General features: G+C 46.2%; 1 protein-coding gene across 1 annotated transcript in view; it reads left to right on the plus strand.

Annotated features, from left to right (window-relative positions):
* Positions 1-25,825, plus strand: part of LOC111142476 (laminin subunit alpha 3) — a 271,036-nt gene that overhangs the window by 163,787 nt on the left and 81,424 nt on the right. Inside the window, exons 29-37 of the mRNA XM_022495666.1 lie at positions 33-172; positions 1,728-1,843; positions 3,015-3,226; positions 4,217-4,421; positions 15,698-15,842; positions 16,506-16,646; positions 17,942-18,103; positions 20,573-20,671; positions 22,923-23,006. Of these exons, the coding sequence (XP_022351374.1) occupies positions 33-172; positions 1,728-1,843; positions 3,015-3,226; positions 4,217-4,421; positions 15,698-15,842; positions 16,506-16,646; positions 17,942-18,103; positions 20,573-20,671; positions 22,923-23,006 (1,304 nt within the window). The remainder of the gene's footprint in view (positions 1-32; positions 173-1,727; positions 1,844-3,014; positions 3,227-4,216; positions 4,422-15,697; positions 15,843-16,505; positions 16,647-17,941; positions 18,104-20,572; positions 20,672-22,922; positions 23,007-25,825) is intronic.

A 25,825-nucleotide genomic window follows, 5' to 3' on the forward strand; every position in this document is an offset into this window, starting at 1 on the left:
TGACAGGAGCTCCTGTCTGGCTCTGCCTGCAGGTGTCTTCCGTGCCTCTTTTTGCCCCCATGTGCTTGGCTGCCGGGACCAAGTCATTGCTGAAGATCAAGTTGAGTTGGACATCTCCAAGCCAGAGGTGGCTGTGACCGTGAAGGTTCCAGAAGGAAAGTCCCTAGTATTGGTACGGTCTGCTTCTCCATCAGCTTGCTCTTCATGTGCTTGCTTTGGTCAGCTGTTCTGGGTGCCTGTTTGGCTCGTGACAATATTCTTCCAAGGAATTGAAGTCTTATAGAAAAATGTTTAAATTTCATAGCTGCCTTTTGCAAAAAAAAAAAAAAAAAAAAAAAAAAAAAAAACGGGTGACAATTAAGGTCAAGGGAAATTGGGATAATGGGTAAGTGAATAGGAAGGAGAAACTCCCCGGCAGTAAGCTCTGGTGAAGAAGGGTCTCACTCTGCTTCAGCCCCTCCTCACTCCTCACCTGACTGGTCTCTTTCTAAAGCATTTACTCTTCCTTTGCTCTTGAAACTTTCCTTTTTGGGCTTCCGTAGCTGCTTTCTCTCATTCTGTTCCCCCTTTCTCTAGTGCTTCTTCACTGATTTCTTTTTCCTTTTGTCCACATATGGTGGCGTTCCCTCGGGTGTGACCCTGAGCCCCCTTGTTCTGTCATTTCTCTTTGGATAACATCCTCTGTACACACTGGTTCTGTTCTCTCTTGTGGTGGGAATGACACCACATTTCTGAATTCATCTCTGATATTTTCTGAGCTCTGGAACCACTATGGGACCATCTAATGCATATCTGCCCAGCTGGGGCCCTCATGAGACCTTCAAACATAAACCCATTACCTGCACAAGGTATCCCCTACCCTGTTTGTTACCTTGATTGATGGAATCATGGTCACTCAATGCCAGTAAAGCCTGTCAGGGAAACAGGTAGCATTGTCCAAGCCCTGCTGTGTGACCCTCTAGTCTCTTGCTTAAGCTTCATTCTCTCTCCAAGGAGGCCATCTTCCTAGGGACAGGGGCCTGACTTTATGCGTTTTGTATCCCTTGTGCCTAGGATACTACCTGGCACACTGTGCTTGGCAAATGCTTACTGATTGAATAACATGAGAGCAGTGAGCTCTCTGTAAGCTGTATGTTGGTGACTCATTGACAAAGACATTTGAAATTTCCTATAGCATTTGTTACTGGAAGAGTCTGATTGAAACAGGCACAGAGAGCTAAGCAGTACTTTTAAAGACTAGGGATGCAGTTATTTATAACAGAGTATCTGACAGGATGTAAGCTTCAAGGCAAGCCATGACGTGAGTTTCCCCCATTGGTCCCACCTTTAAATTTTGGTTTGTTCACCTTTAAAAATACAAAATGTGACCTGTGGTGATGCAGGGTTACCCCAGGCATAGATCACATGGGGCCCTGGCCCTCCTAACAGGCCCCTGATTACCCCTTAGATGTCCTGTCCCCACTGAGCGCTTGAGGCTGCAGCTTCTCTGAGCAGGTGCTCCAAGGGGTCTGCCCCAGCACACGCCATTTCTAACAGAGGAACGTGGGTTGAACCTTTAACACTGGCTTAGGGGAGTTCTTGGGATTCTTTTCTCATAAGACCTGTTTCGTGTGGTCTTGGGCTTCACAACAGAGAACACTGCTCATAGTGAAGAGAAAGTACAATGAATAGCCATAGGTGTGCCCTGCTGTTGGAAATCCAAAGCCATGCTGACAGGTTTCCTTTAGGTCCGTGTTCTAGTGGTGCCTGCCGAGGATTACGACTACCAAATACTTCACAAAAAATCAGTGGACAAGTCATTTGAGTTTATCAACAATTGTGGAAGAAACAGTTTTTATATTGAGTAAGTATCACTTTGTGGAGCTTCCTTGCTCTCCCACATTCGTGCTCAGAGCGAGACTAAAGGTGGGGCTGGACCCCAGGTCTGTCTTCTTCCTCCTGGGGCTCACCCACGGGGGTGGCAATGCATTCGGAGTCTGGGGAGGGAGATGCTTTTCCTCTGCATACACCATCCTACCCCAGACCTTGTGCTGCCCATTTGGGCAAGATTATTGTTCTCAGCTTCGATCCCGCCAGATGTTCACCCTCTGAGCTGGGATTCATGGGTTGCCTAGGTGTTTCTTGGCCTCTTTGCTGCATCCTGTTGTCCAACTCAGCTTCCTAAAAGGTCTCATGTGGGGTGCCCTCCACCAGGAAGCACATCAGCCTGGATTCTCCCTCTCCTTTGCTGTCTGATTGAGTGGAGAGTATCACAGAGAGGCGGACCTCCCTGTCCCCTCTCCCTGGATCCTTGAATGCCAAGAGCTAAGGACAGTCCTGAGTATGGGCTCCTGCTCTTCTCTTCTGGAGACCCACCCTGCCCTCTTGCAGGTTTCCCGAGGGACCCAGGAGCTCCAGGGGACACCGGGGGGCAGAAGTCTCCTGTATAGAAAATATTAAGAGTAAAGGACTGAAGTCCAACAGCTATGGGTTTGAATGACTGCTTGGCCACTTGGTAGCTCTGAAGCCTTGGACATGTCACTTAACTTCTAGAAGCCTTATCTATGAGATGAGGCTTAGGCCTAACTTGTTGGGTGGTTGTGAGGTTAAGTGAGATGTAGGCAAAACTTCTAGCACAACAACATTCAATAAAAGTAGACACTTTGCCACTGCCTCCTCCCATTGTTATTATTATTGGTGCATACACCTCTAGGTATAATTTTTTTGTAACCGCTTTATTGAGATATAATTCACATACCATAGAATTCATCCTATAGGTGAATTTTCACCCTTTTATTTCAGCCACCAAAAGTTCCCACCCACAGGTCCTGGGATGTGTTTTGGAGTGGATGGGTAGAAAGAAGGCTGGCTGTCACTGGCTATGAATCCAGGAGTAGGGTAGTCTCTCATTTCTTCCCAGACTTCACAGCCAGAGCCCCTCCCCCAAAACACCAGTTGGCAGAGCAAGTGGGAAGGAGAAGGTTGGGATTTATCGCCTCCCGGGATAATGCCATGAGCTGTTTTTGTCTTCACAGCCCCCAGACAGCCTCTGGATTCTGTAAGAACTCCGCCAGGTCCCTGGTGGCCCTCTACCACAAGGGAGCACTGCCTTGTGAGTGCCACCCCACCGGGGCCATTGGCCAACACTGCAGCCCAGAGGGTGGGCAGTGCCCGTGCCGGCCCAGTGTCGTTGGGCGGCAGTGTACCCGATGTCGAACGGGCTACTATGGATTCCCACATTGCAAACGTAAGTGCACGTCAGGGGCATCCAAAGTTGTCTCTGGTCCCAGGTGGCTGCCGCTCATGTAGGGAAGGCCTTCTTGAATTTCACTCTGCTGGACACTCACCTGGGGATCTTGTGAAAATGCAGATTCTGACTCAGGAATCCTTGGTGGGGGCCTCAGAGTCTGCATTTCTCTTAAGCACTCAGATGCTGCCCATGCCAGGGGTCCATGGAGTACAGTCTGAGTAGGTAGGTTCTAGAAGATAAACATTTGTGTTTCCCATGCTATGTGACTCAAGCGCTTGGCAAAACAGGTGAGTTTAAAGAGCCTTAAGCATCGAACTATTAGCTCCATCCCTCTTCCTCGGGGAAGCCCCTTCAATTTTTGCAGCCTAACCAAAACTCATTTGAAATAAGAGGAGAGCCAAGGTCACAGGTGCCTAGTGCTTTCTGAATGGGAACCTGGGGACTTTTATCGAAGACCCATCCTGTGGCCTGAGACACAGAGTCAGTACATGCCATGGGGTGGCAGCGAGGGGTATGTGTGTGGTGCAAACAGAGTCTTCACCTGGAGACCAGCCGTTGCCTAACGAGGATCCTGCTGCTGCTTTATGCCCTGACCTAGAGCTCTGTCACACTAAGGTGACATGGAGCCCCTTCAGGGAGCCTGTATGGAGAGGCTCCCCGACAGATGAGAGGTGTCTCATTAGAATGGCGTGTAACTATGGCTGGGTGAGTTCCTTGAAGCTCCTGTCTTGGTGCCAGTGGGTCCAGCTGTGGCATCAGTCAACGTTCCCACACTATGGGTGCTGTGAGCATTTGGTATAGTTGGTCTGAGCCCCAAGAAAGATACCTTTCAGATCAGCTGCACTCAGTAATGCCATAATGAAGAAAAAAGCAAGATGTTTATCCCAGGCCCCTTGGAAGCTTCTGGAAATGCTGGCAGTGGGTGAAGTCTGCTAGAGGCCAGGTGGCATCTCTCCCTTACACCGTGTCTCTTTATTCTCTGGCCAGCTTGCAACTGTGGCCCACGCCTCTGTGAAGAGATGACAGGGAAGTGCCTCTGCCCTCCCCGCACCATCAGGCCCCAGTGTGAGGCGTGTGACATGCATTCCTTCAGCTTCCACCCCCTGGCTGGCTGTGAAGGTTGCAACTGTTCCAGGAGAGGCACAGTTGGGGTCACCACCCCAGAATGCAACAGGGACCATGGGCAGTGCAGGTGAGCCTGGGAGATTAACCTGTTAGGTCCTAGGGAAGGTGTCCTCTGCACACACCAGTCACCATTCCTTCCCGTGTCTCACAGGTCCAAAGATGGCACCATGCTCACCTCAGGGTGGAGCTCCCCACTCTAGATGGGCTGTGGTGTGTGGGGTAACTGGGCCCCTCAGGCTCAGGGTAGCCTGGCAGAGCCCAGGCAAGCGGATGCCAGGCACCTGAGGCCACAAACTGCCTTCCCAGACTCTGCAGCATTGTTCTCGGGGTGTCCGATATATATGCATAATTAAGTTTTCTTTTCTTCTACTGTGTCACTGTGTGGCGAGCACCTATCCATTGGTATTTAGGTTTGGGCTCCAAGTCTTCATTCGAGGGTAAGCTGGCGTTTTTGTTGAGGACAGTGTGTGACAAAGTCCAAGGGCCTCAGGCCTGTTGCCCTCAGACAGGCAAACTCAAAGGTGTGCTGGGGCCTTGGCGGGGGGCGGGTGAGGGGGCAGGTGAGGGGGCAGGCGAGGGAGGAAGGTAGACGCTGGAGAGCCTGATCTGAGAGTGAGGCTGCCCTTGGGACTGACTGAGAGGCCCTGTGCACGACTGGTAAGGGGTAGTGGCAAACGTCAGTTCCCACAAACGCTGCGTTGCTAAGAGCTTTGGCTCCGTGGGTTGAGCTCTGTGTCGGGAGCTAGAGGCCAGTGTCCCGTGATTGCAGGTACTGAGCCTGATCTCAGCAGGACTGGGGAATGGCCCCAGGGGATGCCAGATGGATCCATTCTTCTAGAAGTGGCTGGAAAGAGTCAGGAGGGGGTTATGGGGGTGGAACACTGAGCTTCCACATCCTTGGCGGTATGGCAGTGTGCAGGAGCGCGTGTAGGGCACACCGCCCACCCTACGCTCCCCCACCTATGGGGAGTAGATGTTTTGGGGTCTGTGTGGGTGATCTGGGTGTGACAGCCGTGGGTGGGTGGGTGGGGACAGCGGCAGGCATCTGTGACCCCAGCTCAAGGGCGGCTCTCATTTGCTGTGGCTGTTGTAACAAATTACCACAAACAGGGTGACTTAAAGCAATAGAAATTTATTTTCTCATAGTCCTAAAGGCCGAAAGCCTGAAATCAAGGTGTTGACAGCACCGTGCCCTTCCTCAAGTCTCTGGGAGAGAATCTGTTCTGTGCTTTTCTCTTACCTTCTCGTGTTCCCAGCAATCCTTGGAGTTGCTTGGCTTGTGGACGTGTCACTCCAATCTCTGCTCTGCTGTGACAGGGATGTGCCTGGCGTGTCTCGGTCCTTACATGGCGCCCTCCTCTCTGTGTGCGCCTCTTCTCATAAGGACACGAGTTGGACTGGATCAGGACCCACCTTAGGCCAGCATGAGCTCATCGTCGCTTGATTATATCTGCAAACACCCTCTTTCCAAATCAGATCACCTTCTCAGGTACTGGAGATTAGAACTCGAACATATCTTTCTGGGGGCCAAGCTCAACTCTCTGTAATGGCGACAATCACTTTTCCTAAGGAAAAGGAAGGACCCTTCCCCAAACCTTTAATTGCTGCCCGGGGGCCTCCCAGCCCCTTTGTGCCACAGGAAAGGAAGCAGAGTGACAATGTGAGTCATGAAACATTCCGAGTCTTTCAAACCACAGCTGTGAGCATGCCCTGAGTCAGCTCTGTTGCTCACCCCACTCAGACTGTGAGTGGACACCGAAGGCGATTTGCAGGAAGGATTTTGGGGTGATGTCCGGAGTTGTTTAATCACCACAAGTTCACATACACTAGGTTCTGTTCTGTCCAGTGCTTAAGCTGTTCTCTGAACGGAAGTCAGGCTCTTAGTTCATTACTGGAGATCCTACACTGGGTCTAGAAGGCGCCCATGGGCCTGTGGAAACCTCTAGCTTATTCCTGAGGACAGTGGCACCTGGGCCCAGAGCACAGATGCGCAGGAGTGCGTAAGCTCAGAGCTACACCGGGCCCTGAGGGGATGCTCATAGGCTCCTGGCTGCAGAGGCGGGAGGAGCTCGGGAAGTGAAGAGACCCTGTCTGTGCCGATCTTGATGCAATCAACTTTACAGAAGGGAGAGAGAAAGACAAGCTGTGTGTGATCCTGTGACTTCGTGGCTGACCTAGGTTTGCCTCCCCAGGGAAAACTGCCTCCATTCCCTCTCTTTGAACCCTTGGTCTGAAACAGTAGCTGGACAAATACCAGAATCTCATAGATTTGGTCGATCACACCACCACACGACCTCAGTTCAGCGGGGCTGTTTGCTATTCCTTCCGACATCTCTCCTGACCTCTTCATTCCACAGAGCTGTCTTTTTTCCTTCTGTTCTTTCAGTGGTGGGTATCACTTTCTGTCTGGAGGCTAATAGCCCCACTATGATTTCCATTTTGTTCTTTTCTATCTGTACCAGAGCCTTCCTCCCTCAAATAGGGAATGTGCACTGTTATTTGCCGTCACTCCCTTACCACTCACCTCTCCCTTTTCATGTTCCCAGAGGTGCCAATCTCCCTTTCTGGAAAACCAGAACTCTCTTAGAGACAGCCCACTGGTGGCCAGTCATAAACATTTGACACCAGAGCTCCAGCATATTTGTGAATAAAATGTGTGGCTCTCAATGGAAACATCCACAAGGATAAGGAGGATGGAATATTTCTCTCCAGAAAGCCAAGACGGCAACACCAACAAGGTCCACCATCTTGGGTTTGAAAAGATGATCACAGGAGAGTTAGAACAACAGTTGAAAGGCAGTCAGTCAAGCAGTCTGTTGCTGTTGAAACATGTCAGCAGTACCCCTGTCTAAAAGACACACAAACAGGCGGCTCCTGGGTGGCTCAGTCAGTTGAGCATCTGCTTTTTTTTTTTTAAGACTTAATTTATTTATTTGACAGACAGAGATCACAAGTAGGCAGAGAGAGAGAGGGAAGCAGGCTTCCTGCTGAGCAGAGAGCCCAATGCGGGGGTCGATCCCAGGACCCTGGGATCCTGACCTGAGCTGAAGGCAGAGGCTTAACCCACGGAGCTACCCAGGCGCCCCAAGCATCTGCCTTTGACTCAGGTCGTGATCTCAGGTTCTGGGATTGAGCCCTGCATCAGACTCCCTGCTCACTGGGGAATCCGCTTCTCCCTCTCTTTCTGCCCCTCCCTCTCCTGCTCGTGCACCCTCTCTCTCTTTCCCTCTCAAATAAATAAAATCTAAAAAAAAGAAAGGCCAAAAGAACAGGTTCCATTTGAACAGCGGAATAAGCAATGCATCAGTCACCTGGAGGATGAGAAACCCTGGGAAGAGCAGGAGAGGAGGACCAGCAAGCGCGCATGGAAAGGTTACACGGGCCCGGGAGTCCTGGCAGAGGCTGGAGAGTAGGATTCTGTAGTGGCCCAATCACATCTGCATGAAGCAACTTAAAGCCCTAAATACTGAAAACATTACAGCACTCCCATATAATTAAAAGAAACACAAAGCCATAAAAATAAGGGCAAGGCAGACCAGCAGAGCGCTGTTTTTCCGTAATGTCTACTTCGGTTTTTCTTTTACAAGCAGAACATACAAGTCAAGAGCTTGGGGCTGGAATGGAAGTTTGGGACTCGGTTAGAGTGAGGAGGACCCCAAGGAGGAGGCATGGACACACAGGAGGAAACAGCCGCTGTGCGTTCTGCGGGGGTACCTTCCTTTAACTGTTGGAGGCAGAGGAGCCGAGGAGATGGAGACGCAGTTTTTAAGCAGGGGCTAGAGAGGAATTCTCCGTCTGAGAAATAATGGGAGAGTTTTAAGGGGGAGTAACTGGTCAACAGAGTAAGTTGCTGCAGACACAACCGCACACGTGGTTTCCGAATGCTGCTGCCACAGAAAAGGGAAATCAAGGATGCATTAAAGGGCGCCTGGGTGGCCAAGTGGGTTAAAGCCTCTGCCTTCGGCTTGAGTCACGATTCCAGGGTCCTGGGATCGAGCCCCGCATCGGGCTCTCTGCTCAGCAGGGAGCCTGCTTCCCTTCCTCTCTCTCTGCCTGCCTCTCTGCCTACTTGTGATCTCTCTCTGTGTCAAATAAACAAAATCTTAAAAAAAAAAGAAAGCATTGAAAATTTTAAAAACGCATCGAGGCACCATCTGTAATAGATAGTTTTACTCTAGTATCTTAAGTAGAAATTATAAGGGGCGTTTAACAAACTTTCACTGGCCAATCACAATTTTTTCCCATTTTTCAAAATTTAAATTCAGTTAGCCAACATGTAGTACATCATTAGTTTTTTGCGTAGTGTTCAATGATTCATTAGTGGCATAGAACAATGAAAGTTCTGTTGACTGGAAAATCCCTAACTCAGGTCCAAGGCATGCTGCACAGTTTTGCCCAAACCCAAGGAAACACCAACAGGAATGGAGTCTCATTGACCTGTATCACACCCAAACCAAAAGGTGAAATTGTTTATCTTGACGTTACCAAAGAGACTGTAATAACCTAATGGGATGACTTATCTCTCCATGATCAAAGTGATTTGTCATGAAAGGGCTTTTAACAGATAGTCTCAGAAAAATTTTCAGTTTATGATGGCTATAAATCATACAGATTGCTCATGTTAATTCCACTCTTGAAGCTGAAAAGGCTTTTGATTACCCAAAAGATTATTTTTTTAGAAAATATTAGAAGAAAGAATGTCCTTCTTCCACCCCCAAATGAAATTTCCTATTGAAAATGAAGAATGTGTTTGGAGGAACCTAAAGTTCACAGGAAAGAAATGATCAAGAAACCTGGAACTTGCAAGAAGAAGAAAAATACATCCTTTTTCAGTGATAAAACAGACTCTCTTGCAGGTGTACATATTGTCACAGATCACGAAGCTTAAAAATTGGAATTTTCAAATTTTATTTCACTGTTTATAGGTGTTCAAGTTTATCATATTAAAAGAAAATGAAACTATTAAAAGTATTAATCTACCTTAAAATAAGTTATAAAAATAATTGTAGCAATCTCTACCTTATTCAATCTCTACCTTATTAAAACTGGTATAATTTTAGAAGCAGTTGGGAATAAATTAGGTTGGAGCCATAAAACTGAGTCCTCGACTCACCTTTGTCATAAACTAGCTAGAAGACTGAGCAAGTTACTCTGCCTTCCTGGCTCTCAGTTTCCTAAGCCATTAAACATTTGGTAAAATTATCTCTACCTTCCTACCTAAATTTAAAATCCTGTTCTATTTCCTCTTCAATCTCTGATTGTAACATGCAAAATATTGCAAAATTATATTGTACAAATGCCAAGAAGTCCATTATTTTCTCTGGTGCTAGATCGAGGTCCTAAAGATGCTTATATTGATCAAGATTTTGTTTTTAATAGCAACACTAATTCAATCTGATAGAAAGCCAATGAAAATGTACCTTTGCCTTGCTTTTAATAATGGAAGGTTATGTCATCAGATTCTGTGAACAAACAAAAGGGCTAGAATATCCTCAGTAGATTTTGTCAATCATTGATAGATACAAGAAGCCAGGCATCACTGATTTAAAAAACTAGCATGATGCTGACCCCTTTCAGGCTTTTTTTTTTTTTTTTAAGATTTTATTTATTTAGGGGTGCCTGGGTGGCTCCGTGGGTTAAAGCCTCTGCCTTCGGCTCAAGTCACGATTCCAGGGTCCTGGGATCGAGCCCCGCATCGGGCTCTCTGCATAACAGGGAGCCTGCTTCCACCTCTCTCTCTCTCTCTGCCTGCCTCTCCGCCCACTTGTGATCTCTGCCTGTCAAATAAATAAATAAAATCTTTAAAAAAAAGATTTTATTTATTTATTTGACAGACAGAGATCACAAGTGGGCGGAGAGGCAGGCAGAGAGAGAGAGGGGGAAGCAGGCTCCCTGCTGAGCAGGAGCCCAATGCAGGGCTTGATCCTAGGACCCGAGATCATGACCTGAGCCGAAGGCAGAGGCTTTAGCCCACGGAGCCACCCAGGCGCCCCCCCTTTCAGGCTATTTTGAGATCAACTAGAGGAGATGGTGCTTCATCAGGATCTTTCAGTAAAGCCACGTGTACAAATGTGCATTTTCAGAATACCAGTAGCAAAAGGAATGCCTTTTGTGGGGGAGGGACCCCTATCTCCATGAATCCCCACAGATTTACTCAATGTTTGTGTTAGATGGAAAAATAAAATACCCGAAAAGGTCGTAGACTTGGCCTTCTTGGGATGAAGTGCTTCCAGCTACAGGCATAGTTCCATCAGCCGTACCAACTTGGAGAAGTAATTCTTTGGATGCACGTCATTGATTAATAGGAACGGTATATTCCAGGCAGCTGGGAGGCGGACAGGGAACACTGGGCTTGGTGGTGAGCAGGGTGGATGGGGTCCTGCCACAGGGATATAGAGCTCAGAATTCTTACCTCCATTTTCTTTGTCTTCCTTCATCTTCTGTAACACCAGTGTCTTTCTCCATGTCTCTCTGAATGATTGCTCTGTGGCTTTGTCCCTGGTTCCATCTCCCACAGACAGAGAAGATGTGTGGTGTGAGTGTGCACAGGCTTCATATGGAATGGGCCCAGCCCATTCTCCTGGCTTCAGTCACCCCCACTCCAGATCCGAAGCTCTGGTCCTGACCCTCAATGGCTAGCTTATCCCACCTTCATTGCAAATCAATTCAACCTCTGTTCTTTTATTGGCTTTACTTAAGGGACCGTGGACAAGTCCCCTAAACTCTTTGAACACCTGTCCCCTCATATGTATAATGAAGTATTTGATGAACTTGAAGGGCCCTTATAACTCCAAAATTCTGATTCCATAGTTGAAACCCATGTCATTGTCTTGCCTTCAAACCATTTCTCTTTTTTACTTTTTCTTTCTTTCTTTCTTTCTTTTTTTTTTAATTCTACTTACTGGTGACAGTCCCTTCCCAGTCCCCAAAGCCTGAAATCCCAGTATTATCTAAGAATAACCCCTTTTCCCTACAGTTGATCAGGTGTCAACTTCTGGCCGGGTATGTATCCTCTCCTTTCTTTCCATGGCTCTCTGCTCTCTGCTGCTACCTTGGTTAAGTTCTTTGACCCTCTCACCTTTGAAAGATTTCATGCTCTCCTAACGGGCCTTCTTTTCCTGGTTTACTCATGTACTCATTCTTCATTTGTCCCCCCCCCCCCCTTTTTTTGGCTCCTTACTTGAAAGGGAATATGCCAAATACACAATTACCCTGGGATTTAAAAATCTGTTTTCCCCATAATTTTGGCACTAACACATGGAACTATTAATCTAGTCTACCGAACTTGAGGCAATGTTGATAAATGCATATAGGCTTGTGATTTTATCTTCTTGGTGTTTTTTTTAGCTAGGATAAAACATTTTTCTCAGTTACTGTGATTTTTTATTTTTGCCTTAAATTCTGTTTTGTTAGATACCAATATATTTTATTGCTCAAACCAGATCTAGCACTGACTCTAGCTTGGGTGCTGTGCCTCATGTATCAGGGGTCACAGTCTGGCAGGGGAAGCTATACGAACCACTAATGGCAATGTGGCATGGCGGGCACCATGTTGTGTGCCAGTCTCCCAGGTGCCACTTCCATCACATTACTCTGCACAAGAGCCTGTCTCAGCTCCCTGACAGGATAAAGACCAGCCTTCATGGTCATATGGCCCCCCACTACCCTAACTTAAGCTTTTTTGCAGCTTTCTTCTCTGGCTTGGTTTTCTTACTTTCTCTAAACACTTTACATATGTTCAGTTCTCCAGTCATGAGTTCTCCTCCTCGCTCTACTGTTACCCCCACATTCTGTGTATCCTTCAAGAATTATGTGTGAAAAGTACAAACCCCAAGAAGGCACGAAGTCTTCTGTGAGTCCACAGGGACATCCTCAACATCTCAGTGCCTCAAGCTAGCCATCCCAGTTCTCACGTGATTACCTCACTTTTGGCATCTCTGTGTCCTGTGTTCTCAGTGGAAATGTGCCAAGATCAAGACCGACTTACTCTACTTTTTCCCCTCCCCCCTGCATCCCCTACCACACTTGGTGATTATTGAGTAAATCAATGAAGGCAGAAGGTAGACTTTGGATTCTAGATGACAACTGGAGTCGATGGGAGTGTAATATTAAGAGACCCACCATACGTAATGAGCAAAGGGTAGAGTTCCCTCTAACACCTGGCTTTCTAGTTGTCTGTGCCACATGGAGAGCACACACACATGCGCACACATTATTACATAAGCCTTGGCCATGAGCCCGTTGCCGTGGAGATGAATCCTCTTGACCCACACCCCCGGTGCTGCTGTTCCGCACCTACAGGCAGCTTCTGCGGGAGACTCCTTGCCTTTTCAGGGAGGGCAGCTCTTCGGGCAGCAGAGTATCTCTCTGGAGAAATGTGTCAAGGTCAGGCTGACTTTAGCTAGTTTCTAAGAGATGTTCAGCCAGACCTTACAGAAGAAGTTTCCTTTTTATTCCCTGTTGTCATGACACCACCAAAAAGTCCTCTGGTTGCTTGTTTTTGTCCAGGATTCATATGCTCAGTGCTCAGGAATCCCGATGTTATATTCTCTGTGTTTTGGTTAACCCTTCCTTGTCAATCCCACCTGGGGCCTTTGGGGTCAGCTCACAGGTCCCTGCTCTTCGCACTCTGCCCAGTTTCTTGCTTTTTCTCATCCACTCTTAGGCACTTGTGTGCGGAGTGCTGTCCAGAGCTTTGCCTCACGTCACCGACATGGCCACATGCCCTCAGCCCACCTGTCCCCGCCACCACCATCTCACAGCCTTCTGAAATAAGGAGGCAAGGAAGGATTTTGCTTCCGTTTCTCCTTGTCTCCACAAGCAGCTTCCGCAGCTGCCCTCCCTGCAAAACGCTCCAGTTCCTTTCTTTTTCACTCAAGTGAAAATATAAAAAATAGGCTCCTGTCTGCCTGTCCTTGCCTTCCAGGCCCGGGTCCAGCTCATTTGCTCCAGGGGTCCCTCTTAGCCTTGTCCACCCATGGCTTTCCATATGTGAGCGGCTCCTGTGGCACCAGCGTTCAGTTAAGACACCTGTAAGCCAGAAGCCCTGTGTGTTTGCTAAGAGAAACATGGACTTTGGTTCAGCAAGCTGCCCAGCTGGCAGTGTGTGACAGTAACACTGTCTCTGCACAGTGTCCTTTCCTCCTGGCCGGGTGAGAGGAGAGGAGCCTGCGCAGTGTAAGTCAGGCCATCTCCCAGCTCTGCTCCTGATCGAGGGTTCCTCTTTCTGACAATTTTGGTTGGGCAGGGCTGTCTGTCTGTACTCTCTTCACTCCCCTCTCTGGACCACCAGAGCCCTATGCTCCACCCTCGCTGCTCCCTCCAGAAATAGAGAGTCATCTGGCAACAGCCATTTCTTTTTGGCTGGACTGTCTGTTTGCCTTTCGTCTGAGATTCACAAGAAGAGAGCAGGTATTATCAGTCAGAGTCTAGGAACCCTCTGAGAGTGGATGCAAATTTGGGTGTGTTGGAGAGACAGGGAGAGAATGAATGAATGAATGAATGAATGAATGAATGAATGAATGAAATCTATGAGTGGTCCACAGTTTATCCAGCTTCTCAGAAGAATCTCTGACCCCTTTCCAAAGTTTCCATCCCCCACAAGGGAGTGATCTCTTTAAGCAGAACGTTGACACTTTCCATCTACCTTGCCATAGGTGTGATTTGGAGAACACTTGCTTCCTTACAAAAAGAATTTCTGCAGGGATTGGGTGGGGAGGAACACAAGGGGGATGGGGCTGGAACTGAAATGACATTTGACCTGCCAGCAGGTCTTGGGGGAAAAACTGAGTCTATCTTTTTGGGTGTACGGAGTGGGAGAAAGGGAGTCCCATTCGCTCCCCTTAGCCAATGCTATAGCAAGAATAGTAATAGCAGATTCTTGTAGGTGTGCATGGCCCTGCTCTAAGGCTTTTCCATATATTATTTTATTTAATTTTTTGCAATAATCCTACAAAGTCAGTATTATGATCTCCATGTTTAGGGGTAAGTAAATTCAGCTACAAAGAGGTTCATTTGCTCAAGGTTCTATACCTGGTAAGTAGCAAAGCTGGAATTCAAAGGCAGGCTGACTGGTCTCGAGTATGTGTACTTAATCAAACACAAAATTCTGTCCTTGGTTATAAGCAGATATTTGCCAAAGACAGACTTAGTGGGAAATCAAGTTGGATTTCTCTTTTTCAGGATGGTCCCTTGGGTAAGATATTTTAACAGGTATTGGTAGCAAGTTAATGATAAAATATTTTGGATCAGATTATACTCCCATGTTCTGATATAAAGCACATTTCCTAGTACTTTCTTTAGACCCACAAAGAAGAGATCAGCATGTGGGTCCCACCAGACGTCAGCTTGGGCTCCGAGATCAGGCTACGGGAGGCTGGCACCCACTTCCTCCTTCTCTCCTCAACCCTTGGGGTGGTGGGCTTCTCAGTTCTGCTGGCAGTGGCTACTCTTCTGTCAGCTTCTGTGCTCTCCCCTCCACTCTTGTGGCTCACGTGTTCAGACATGTGGATCCCTCCCTGCTCCCCACAGAGCCTTCCTTGGAGCCCAGGCACAGCCTGCCCGCCAGCCCTGCCCACACCAGCACCCACTCTGGTGCTCAGGCTGGATGACCGAGTGTCTTCTTGCCTTCCCCTCTTCTGTCCCCTCATCCAGAACAGCACAAGCCCCAGCAACCTCACCCCAAAATAGCTTGGAACCCTTCCCTCCTCTCCATCCCCAGGGTGTTTGGCCTACTTCGGCCCCCCTCCCTCCTGACTCAACAGCCAGCTGTGGAAATGGTCATCTTGACTGCATCCACACACACTTATCCGACCACACTCTTTCCTACTTAAAATTTCTCAAGATGGTGATTCCTTTCTGAGAGCTTGCCATGTGCCAGGCACAGCCTCGTCTGTCTCCACAGCAGTCCTGGGAGGCAGCAGCTAGCAATTTTCCCCTTTCACAGATGAGAATATGAAGCCTTGGTGAGTTATGAAGATACTCTGTTGTGTGCCAGAGCTGATCAGTACTCCGGCCAGAGGGCCCTCATTACCCAGGGCTCAGCTACCTCGTTCCATTGCTACTGGACAGTGTCACAACAGCCGGCATCTCCGTCCTCATGAGATGCCTCCTGCCTCCCTCTTCAGTTCATGGGTCAGCTTTCTCCACTCATCCATGTGCTTCCTGCACACACCAGGCAGTTCCCCTCTCTTCTTCTGTCTGGAACACCCACCCCCACGACGCTTGTCCTTTTAGGCTCCCCCAGGGAAGCAGGGTCAGAGCTGCTCTGCAACAGCGCAGGCTGATTTCAGAACTGTGTGGAGACAGTGATGAAAACTTGTGCCTCCTTTGCTTTGAATTTAGGTGCAAGCCCAGAGTCACAGGGCGGCAGTGCGACCGGTGCGCTTCTGGGTTTTATCACTTCCCCGAGTGCCTTCCCTGCCACTGCAACAGGGATGGGACTGAGCCAGGAGTCTGTGACCCAGGGACCGGAGCTTGCCTCTGCAAGGTAAGACAGAACGTCCAGTTCTGTCACGTCAGTCACTGGTCAGTGAGGAAGTTCTTTGAGTCGGTTCAACATAGCAAAATAAATGGGAAGTAGGACTGACCTGTAAGCGATTTCTACAACGCATGTAGCATTTAATAGTTATTAGCTCGTTTGATAGAAACAGAAGGGAAGACCCCCTCTTATCCTTTGGAGAATCACAAGGCAGGTACAGACCCTTTCCAGAAAAGTTGCCATAATTTTAAGAGGTTCATAGATTCCCTGGAAACTTTATTCCCAGCTCGTAGACCCCAGGTTAATAATCTGCTCCAGGGCATTCTGTCAGGTGATAAGAGAGCTTCTAAGTCCCAGCAGATGTTTTGAGGTGGTAGGAAGTGGGGTGAACCAAGACCCCCATATTGTGAATCCTCATGTTGCCATTTATCTACCTTCAAGATGCCAAGGGGCATCTTGTGAGATCTAGAAGATTCTCTCTTTCACTTGAATATGGTAGAAGAGTTTAAACAATTAATGTGACAGAAAAGCTTCACAACGATGTAAATTTCATGTTTTGTTAGCATCCGTGTTCTAACATCTTGTATTGACAATAAATTTGGGAAAGTAGCGAACTGAAATCGGAGAAGCTTTAGAGGAAATGATCTCTTGTTTTGTGTTTTATTTCAATAGGAGAATGTGGCGGGTACAGAATGTAATGTGTGTCGAGAAGGATCATTCTACTTGGACCCAGCAAATCCCAAGGGCTGTACCCGCTGCTTCTGTTTTGGAATAAGTAATCGTTGTCACAGTACACATAAAAGAAGAGCTAAGGTATGCAAGGAAGTCAAAGTTTGGTTTTTAGTTAGTACTTCCAAGTGGGGAAGAAGTGGATTGTCCTGAAGCATGAAGGGCTGGTGGAGATTTTATATATTACTTTGTTGAAGTGTTAAACTTCGCCCTCGGCATCGCTCAGCTTGCGGTGCTCTTCCCACAGATGTTCTCATACTCAGTGCCCCAGTTTGTTAGGTGGGCTCAAGCGTCTCCTGCTCAGAGGGGCCTTCCCTCAGCATTCCCTATGAAGTAGCTCACCCCTCTTAGTGTACTCTAGCATTTATCCCTTCCTGACATACTATACAGTTTAGTTTTAAAATTTGTTTCTTATGTATCTTCCTCCAACACTAGCATTTAAGCTCCTTATGCATTCCCGGGGCCTAACACTGGATCCAGAATATAGTAGGTGCTCAATAAATACTACACTCATCGGCTAAATGGAGTTGGTCACTCTTTTCCCTTGCTTCTTCTTATCTACTTATTTTCTTTCCGTTTTACTTTCTGTCTCAATTACTTTACATGAACATTTAAGTTAAATTTTTAAAATTATTTATGTGAGTTTTTTAATTAACTCCATGAAACTGAAACTTTTGTTGCCTCCACTATTCCATGAACCAGCATCTCATGGTTGCTTTCTTTGTATGAGTGATGTCTTACGTCCAACAGATACTCAAGAAAAGGTTATTTTATATATGTCATTTCCAAAAGGAATGTAGGCTTGTAGTTGAGGGAAAAAAATTAGTTTATAAATCCACAGAAGTCTTCTATCTTCAGGGGAGCCCGGAAACATTATTCCTAATCAGTGTCTTATCAATTCCTCCCCTCCCCCCATCATTTAACTCTTGGCTTCCTGTCTGATCAGGGAAATATGTAGTTATGAGGATTTATTTAGAGGAAAGTAATGAGAGCAGGCCACTGTGTTCCACCTCACATTTGCTCTCTAAGGAACTCACCATTAAAATGTGCCCATAGTCCTAGTTATTATTCCCACACTTATTTATATATTACTCAGACATTTATTAAATACCTGCTAAATGTCAAGAACCCAGGATGTATGCTGGGATACAAAGATCAATCCCACATACATATGATCACCATTGTCTGAGAACTCCTAGTTGTCTTGGGGCAGTGGGAGGCAGTGCTGGGTGAGAGTTCTGTGCAAGCTCAGTAGGGGGCATATACAGGAAGCCTCCAGAACAAGATGGCCACCCCATGGTTCTTTCTACTGTGCATAATTCAGCTATCACCAGAGAAGCTGAAGGCACATGTTTCCATCCTTTGCTCTTGTGTTCTAGTTTGTGGATATGATGGGTTGGCGCCTGGAGACGGCGGACGGAACAGACATCCCTGTCTCCTTCAACCCGGGCAGCAGCAGCGTGGTCGCAGACCTCCAGGAGCTGCCCTCCACAGTCCACAGTGCGTCCTGGGTCGCACCTCTTTCCTACCTGGGAGACAAGGTAAGGACGTCCTGTCGTTCTCCTGAGCCCTCGCCGGGCTCCCTCCGTCACGGTGTGAGCATCATTTCCTGTCTGGAAGGAAGCGTCAGGAAGTTCAGGTTACTAAAACTAAAGAAATTAAATGAGCTACAAACACAGGAAAGATGCTGCCCTCCCCTGGGAGGGGCTGAGTGTACCCCACATGTGTTCGCTCCCCAGCAAAGGAAATCATGCACCACGGCTTTTCTCTGGTTTTACTTAACCATTTAAATAATACCTGTTGCAAATGGGGCATGTGTGCTTTTCAAAGCCAGTGCTAAGAATTCTTTGTTTTAAAGCAGAAGAAAGGCTCCTTGTCAGGAAAACAAAAGCTGAAAAGTGACTCACGAGCTTATTAAAAGAAGCACAGGATCCGGGGGCAGCTTGGCTATCATTAGCAGAATCGCAGGCAGTTAGTGAGACGCTCCTGTTCCTCTGGGAGCTTGTAAACAAGTTGCTCTTCCTTTGCTGCACAAATTGGCATAGCTTGGCCCCCTACACTTGTTTCAGAGGACGGAAGTGTGGGCTTCCTGTAGAAACATCATCCAGTAACGTATGCACCAGGTAGCAGAGGGTAGAATGTTCTAGAAGGTGTAGATGTCACAGGGCCCAGCTCAGGAGGCAGCATATTCTCTTAGAATCACTAAATATGAGGGCCTTGTCAGCCAGAGATCTATAATTCTGTCTTCTGGTTGAAGGACTTTGGGTTTTGACCTTTGAGTGTGGGCATTGTTGCTCCTCTCTTATAACCCCTCTCCTCCCTCATTTAATGCTCATCTTCGCCTTCACATGGTAATCCCATGTAGAGCTCATCTATTACTCTGCAAACAATTACCCCAAAACTGTTCAGCTTAAAGAAGCAGTCCTCTTGCCCAGTTTCTCTGGATCAGGAATTCAGGAGTAGGTGGCTCAAGGTTTCTTATAGAGTTATGGGCGAGATGTCGGCCGGGCCTGGCTCCAGACCTGGAGGGTCCACCTCCGGGCTCAGTCATGTGGTTGTCATAAACCTCTGTTCCTCACTGGCTACTGAGGAGAGCACTCATCCCAGGAGTCCCCCAGGTGCTACCTAAGACTCCCCCTGACAGGGCACCTGGCTTCTCCTAAAATAACCAATAGAAAAAGAGAGGTGGGGGGGAGAGAGAGAGAGATATGGAGAGAGAGAGAGAGGGAGGGAAACTCAGAATAGAAACCACAATCTTTTTATGACCTAATTTCAGAAATAATATACCCTTACTTCTGCCACATTCTGTTCATTAGAAGCCAGTCATAAGTCCAGTCCAACTTCAAGGAGGAGATTTAAGCTCCACCTCCTGAAGACAAAAGTATCAGAGAATCTGTGGCCATATTTTAAAAACCACCTTAGCCCATCAGAAAGACAGTATTTAATCTCCGTAGGATGATTTATTAACCTGGAATACTTCCAGACTCTACGATCATAGCTCTGTGATTTGGTCAGGTTGCAGATTCTAGGGGACTTCGGTGAATGGGGGCCCAGAAATGCTGTTCCCTCTCCCCTGCTCCAAATTATATGTGTGTCTCAAGAAGGGTGTTCTGTGCTGCTCCACTCTGAGGTGATACTGCCTCTTGCTTTTCTCTCTCAATTATTCCTTTCTTGACTGGTTTTTACCTTATGGGTGGGAAGTGACAGGACCAGAGGTAAAGTAGCCATCCCCAAACTATGACCTTAAACCTCCACCATGATCGTGCTACTAGGTGGCATTGAGAAAAGGTCCTTATACCCACTGGAGCAGTCTGGCATGGCTTAGTGATCGTGTGGAAAATGCTCACCATCTGCTCTCAGGAGAAGTTTTTTAAAAAATTATTTCTAGAGGTTCATTTTGTAACTGATAGATATTAACAAATTCTCTCAGTGAAATAAGAAGCCAATAGCCTAGATTTCTTAGAGTAGCTATAGATTAAATGAACATTGGTTTAGACATCATCAAGAATAGAAAGATCTTACTTCTTTCTGTGTGACTAGTATCTTTCTTTCTTTTTAAGATTTTATTTGTTTATTTATTTATTTGAGACAGAGAGAGAGAGAACGAGAGAGCGAGCACACACAAGGAAGGGCAGAGGGAGAAGCAGACTCCCCACTGAGCAGGGAGCCTGATGCGGGGCTTAATCCCAGGACCTGGAGACCATGACCCGAGCCAAAGGCAGATGCTTAACTGACTGAGCCACCCAGGTGCTCCACTAGTATCTTTATTTTTAAGAGAAGCATCTTCTTGCTTGCGAAACAATCATGTTCACGCCAAACATCTTAAATACTATAAAATGGTACAAAGTAGAGAGCTAAAATACCATGTTCAATTCTTCACTCCCAAGATGACCACTAACAGGTAAATAGTATCTTTCCAGATCTCACGTGCCTATGTGGTTTTTATGTGATTAGTGTTTCCATGGGCTCTTCTAATGCTTGTGCTCTTGATCCTATCATTACAACTGTAGGTTTCTTCATACGGAGGCTACCTCACCTACCAAATCAAGTCCTTTGGCCTGCCTGGTGACATGGTTCTTCTGGAAAAGATGCCAGATGTGCAGTTCACTGTAGGTATCAGAACACATCCCAAGTAGCTGGAAATAGTAGTTGCCGTTGGTTGCTGATCCAACTTTAGGGCATCTTGATAAATAGCCTATAAACCAATTGGATTAAGTCATTTCCAATATTTTGTAGAAATGGAAAGGGACGTTGAACATAGGTAAGCCCCTTCTCTGGATCCTGCTTCCCCTCCCCATCCAACCCCCATGGTTTCTCTTGTTTCTGTTCCCAAAGAACATAACAATATCTCATGCTTGCTTCTTCTAAGTTATTACTTCATGTTAAATTTTTTTAAATGTCTCTATCTTTCAATTTTGTCTCACCAGTGTTTTTGAGACACTCAGAACATTGTTGTGGCCTTCCTGTTGGCAAGGCCACATCGCTGGGCTCATGAAGGACAGCTGATCCCTGTCCTTCACTCAAGTGTGAGCTAAGAGGGGAGATGGAAGAAATAGACACGTAGCTACAATCCACTGAACAAAACTGTATTTGAGGTGCAGTTCAAATAAGACTCTGTGAGAATTGGGGTCTGAGTTGGGGCTTATGTGGTTGAGAAACCCTCAGAAGGCTTCATGGAAAGGGTTAATTTTGAGCCAGACCATTCAGCAGGGACTTGACAGGAGAAGCGCCCTTCTGGGGGCAAAGAAAAAAAATAAACCAAGGCAGAGGGGCCGTGCCCAAGGGGTGACCTGTCCCACTTGGCTGCATTGTCAGTGATTCCCGAGTCGTAGAAAACAAGCCCAGAAGGGTAGGAAGGAGGATATCTAGCGCTATGCTAAGGAATATGAGTTCATGTTGACAGTAGGGAGCCACTTTGGTTTTTTTGAGAAGAGAAGTGACATCTGTACACTGTGTACCAGCCACATGATCTAGAACTGCAATCTAGAAATTCCTTGAGGGCAGGGTCCATGTCACATTCTGCTCTGAACCTCTAGCCATCCAGGGCCCAGTATCTTGAACACAGGTTGAGGTGTCTGAGCCTGAACTTGATTCTGTTTCTGGTTTTAGTGCTGTGGTTAAGGCAGTGCAATTACAGCTTCCTGAGGGTTTCTGTTTGCGTGTCATTCACCATAAGACAGGGACTAGCAAGTCTCACACATCTTGTCACAGCTGAGAGCCTGGCATTCTAGTAGGTTTTTGTGTTTAGGCGCTGCTGTGTTGTGTTTTGTTTTTATTGGCACCCAAATTTGTTGAACTGTTGTTTTAAAAACTACGAGGAACCTTTGTCAGACGTCTTGAAAATGAAACACCAGAGATTTTAGAGGGAAAAGAGCTCCACCATAGAAATACCAGCCTGGCAGTGCTGTAGTTCAGTTTCCTACTTTTTTTTTTTTTTTTTTTTTTTTTCAGAATACCTCCAGCTCGGGCCATTAGTACACCAGTACTTATTGTCAAAGAGTTTATTGTGCAAACGGTTGGAATTCACAGAACTCAATGACCAGAATTTCTCCTGAATTTTACCTCCGAACATGGAAAATAATTTAGGCTCCTGAAACCTTCACTCTGCTGCTTTGTTCCAAACCACTATAATTAAAAGCCTGTGGGGCATGTTTCTTAAATGAAGGTTTTCAGTGATTTGGGGTGGCAGAGAATGGTCTTTTTTCTGAAACACCAGCGCTAGCATGTGGAACACTTTTGGGCTTGGGGCTGTAACAGAAAAGCTAGGGTTTTTGTGTGCGGGTTTGGGGTGGAGTTGCTCATGGTGGGTGTTGACCTTCCCATTATGCCCTGTTAGGAGTCCTTAAAGAGCCCTTTTTATGGAGAGGGGGGTTCAGGAGCCAAGAGTGAACGAAGCTGGATCTCACGGGGAGTGGGCTGCAGGGCCCTCCCTCTTGCCTGTGGCAGCTCCACGGCTCGCCATTTACACAGCCTGCCAGCCCTTCCGTCCACCCTGCCCTCCTCATGAACTTACCCACCGAAGAAGCAGTTTCTTGCTACCAAAGTCTGGTCCTGTCAGCAGCAATGGAAATGCACCTCATACATTGATTGTGAAGCATGGTTTTTGTAAAACAGGAATAATAATAATCCATCTTTTTAGCCACTTTCCGTCAAGGGAATTTTCCTGGTTTCCTCTTTGTGAACATGCACTATATTAGGTATTATTTTCCTGTTTCCATTCACTAATCCTTTTGCCAGTCCGTTCATTTCACTATTTATTAGAATTGAGTATTCCATATAATGCAGTCACAGAAATTTGTTCTTATGGATTATAAAGCTCAGAATATCTCAACCATGGCACTGATGTTTTTCTTTACACAGGGTCAGCACATGTCCATCGTCTACAAGGAACCAAGTAACCCACGACCAGACCGGCTGTATCATGTGCGTGTGCAGGTGGTGGAGGTAAAGGAAACACATACAAAAAAAATCGTTCCTTTTTTTAAAAGATTTTATTTATTTATTTGACACACACAGAGAGAGAGAGAGAGAGCACAAGAGGGTAAGTAGTAGACAGAAGGGGAGGGAGAAGCACGCTCCCCAGAGAGCAGGTGAGCCCAATGTGGGACTAGATCCCAGGACCCTGGGATCGCGACCTGAGCTGAAGGCCATTGCTTAACCGACTGAGCTACCCAGGTGCCCCCCAAAATCGTTCTTGATGATCCTCTTTTGTTCTACACATTAGTTCTTTCAAGCAATTATGATTTTTTAATGTTATGAATTTAAAATGTTAATTATATTTATGTATATATAATTTGTATATATACATTTAAAATATAAGTTATATAAAATATACAGAGTTTCATCCCCATTGGGCTTTGTTTATACTATCTCTATGGCACTTAGCACAGTCTCCCCTGTCTTAGAGGTAACTATCTTTGTCTTACAAACCCCGTGAGCTTGCAAATGCTATGAGGTAGCTCCCTGTCATCCTCATGCCTTCCTCAGTGGCCAACAAATGCTTGGGATGAATGTATTGAAGAGCATGTGATCCTGTTTCTATGAGAGCAGCCATGCCAGCAAAAATGGTGGGGTGGGAACGTCCACTAAATTCTCTCTTTCAGTAAAGCAATGAGAAAATTGGCAAAAATGGTTAGAATCGACTATCTAGAGCTCTGGAAATTGACCACAGGCTCACAGCAATCTGAAGAGTGTTTAATCAAGAAAACTGGCTGAATCTTGGTAAGAACCTCAGGCTCTGTGGCAGTCAGTTTGCTCTGTACTCATCCCCCAACCATATCTTCACAGTAGCCTTGAAAAGCAGTAGCCTACCAGCAAGGGGAAAGCCAGTAGCCCAGCAGCCGCCAAGGGAGACAGAGTGGCATTGGAGCTTATGCAAAGCCTCACTCCCAGAGAACTGTCATAATTTGACCCGTTGGAAGGTTTTCTGGAAGATGCTCCTTCCAAGGCTGTCTTTGTTTGATCTGACTTTTGGAGCTTTCCCAAAATGAAAAGCCTTTCCCTTAGGGCTGTCATTGAAAACATTTAGAGGTAGCTCCTTAACTTCATAGCTGACTGAGGTGATAGGTAACAGCTGGAGATAATAATAGGCTAATCACAAAGCTTAAAATAAAAGGCTGGGGACAAGGCATACATAGGGGCTTTGCAAATCTTCAACACAATCTTAGAAAGGTAGAAGGCCACACATAAGGATGTGCATGCTCAGGAAAGGCCCTAATCCCTCACCTCTGACTCACCTGACAAGACCCTAAGCCCTCACCTCTGACTCATCTTGAGGCTCTGAGCAAGCAGGAAGTGAAGGGCTAAAGCAGAGTTGTTAGCTGCCTGGCTGAGTGTTGACGGGTCCTTCAACATACCCACAGAACCCTTTTGCAATGACTGGGGACTTTGGTTTTAGGCATTTAAAGAAATCTGTGTCCAGTCACTAGCTGACCACTAAGCTAACCAATCAGAGACTTTAGCAGCCATATATGACAAAGAATACAGACTTTACAGAATTCATTCAGAAAAGTCATTAAGCAAAGATACCACCAACAATAGTAAACACTAACAGCAACAAATTCTGGGGAGGGGAATAAATATGATTTCCTGAGTTGCCACATTACATTATGTTAAATGCCCAGCTGTCATAAATAAATAAATAAATAAAAAGTTTTTGGAGATGTGTAAAAGAAATAGGAAAGCATGGTCCATCCATGGGGTAAATGGCAATAACCATAAACTGTCTCTGAGGAAGCCAAGACATTGGACTTATACAGAAAGACTTTAAATCTATATACATCAAAGAACTAAAGAACACCACATCTAAAGAACTAAAGGAAAATAAGAGAACAATGTCTCACCAAATAGAAAATAACAGTATTGAAATAGAAATTATTAAAAAGAACCAAATAGAAATTCTGAGGTTGAAAATTGCAATAAATGAAATGAAGATTTCCCTAAAAAGGCTGCTATGGACTGAATTGTGTTCTCTCCAAATTTTTGTGTTGAAACTCTGATCTCTACTTTGAGTATATTTGGAACAAAGAAGTCATTAAGGTTAAATAAGATCATGAGGGTAGAACCGTGATCCGATAGAATCAATGTCCTTGTAAGAGGAGATCCTGGAAAACTCTCTGTCAACTAAGTAAGACAGTGAGTTGGCAACCATCTGTAAGCTAGCAAGAGAGTTCTGACCAGGGACGAAACTGGTTGGCATCTTGATCTGGTACTTCTAACCTCCAGAATTGTGAGAAAATAGATTTCTCATGTTTAAGCCATTGAGTCTATGGTATTTTCCTATGGCAACCAGAGCTAAGACAAGTGCTCAACAACAGAGTTGAGCAGGCAAAAGAAAGAGCAGCAAATTTGAAGGTCAACTGAGATTAGTCTGAAGAACAGAAAGTACAAAGAATGAGGAAAAACAAAGACCCTGAAAGACATGTGAGACAGAGTCAAGTGCACAGCATATGCATAATTCGAGTACCAGAAGAAGAGGAGAGAGAGAGAAAGGAAGAGAAACAATATTTAAAGAAATAATGGCTGAAAATTTCTCAGATTTGATGAAAATCATTAATCTATACATCCAAGCTCAACAATCTCCAAGTAGGATAAATGCAAGAGATCCACACACAGAAACATCATAGTAAAGGGTCTGAAAGACAAAGAAAGAATCTTAAAAGCAGTGGGAGAGAAGCAATGCACATCCAAGGTGCTCAATAAGGTAGACAACTGACCATTCACTGGAACCCATGGAAATCAGAAGACAATGGGATGGCATTCAA

This window comes from Enhydra lutris, unplaced genomic scaffold (genome assembly GCF_002288905.1).
Source record: "Enhydra lutris kenyoni isolate GAN:26980312 unplaced genomic scaffold, ASM228890v2 scaffoldscaffold8, whole genome shotgun sequence".
NCBI classification, from domain to species: Eukaryota; Metazoa; Chordata; class Mammalia; order Carnivora; family Mustelidae; genus Enhydra; species Enhydra lutris.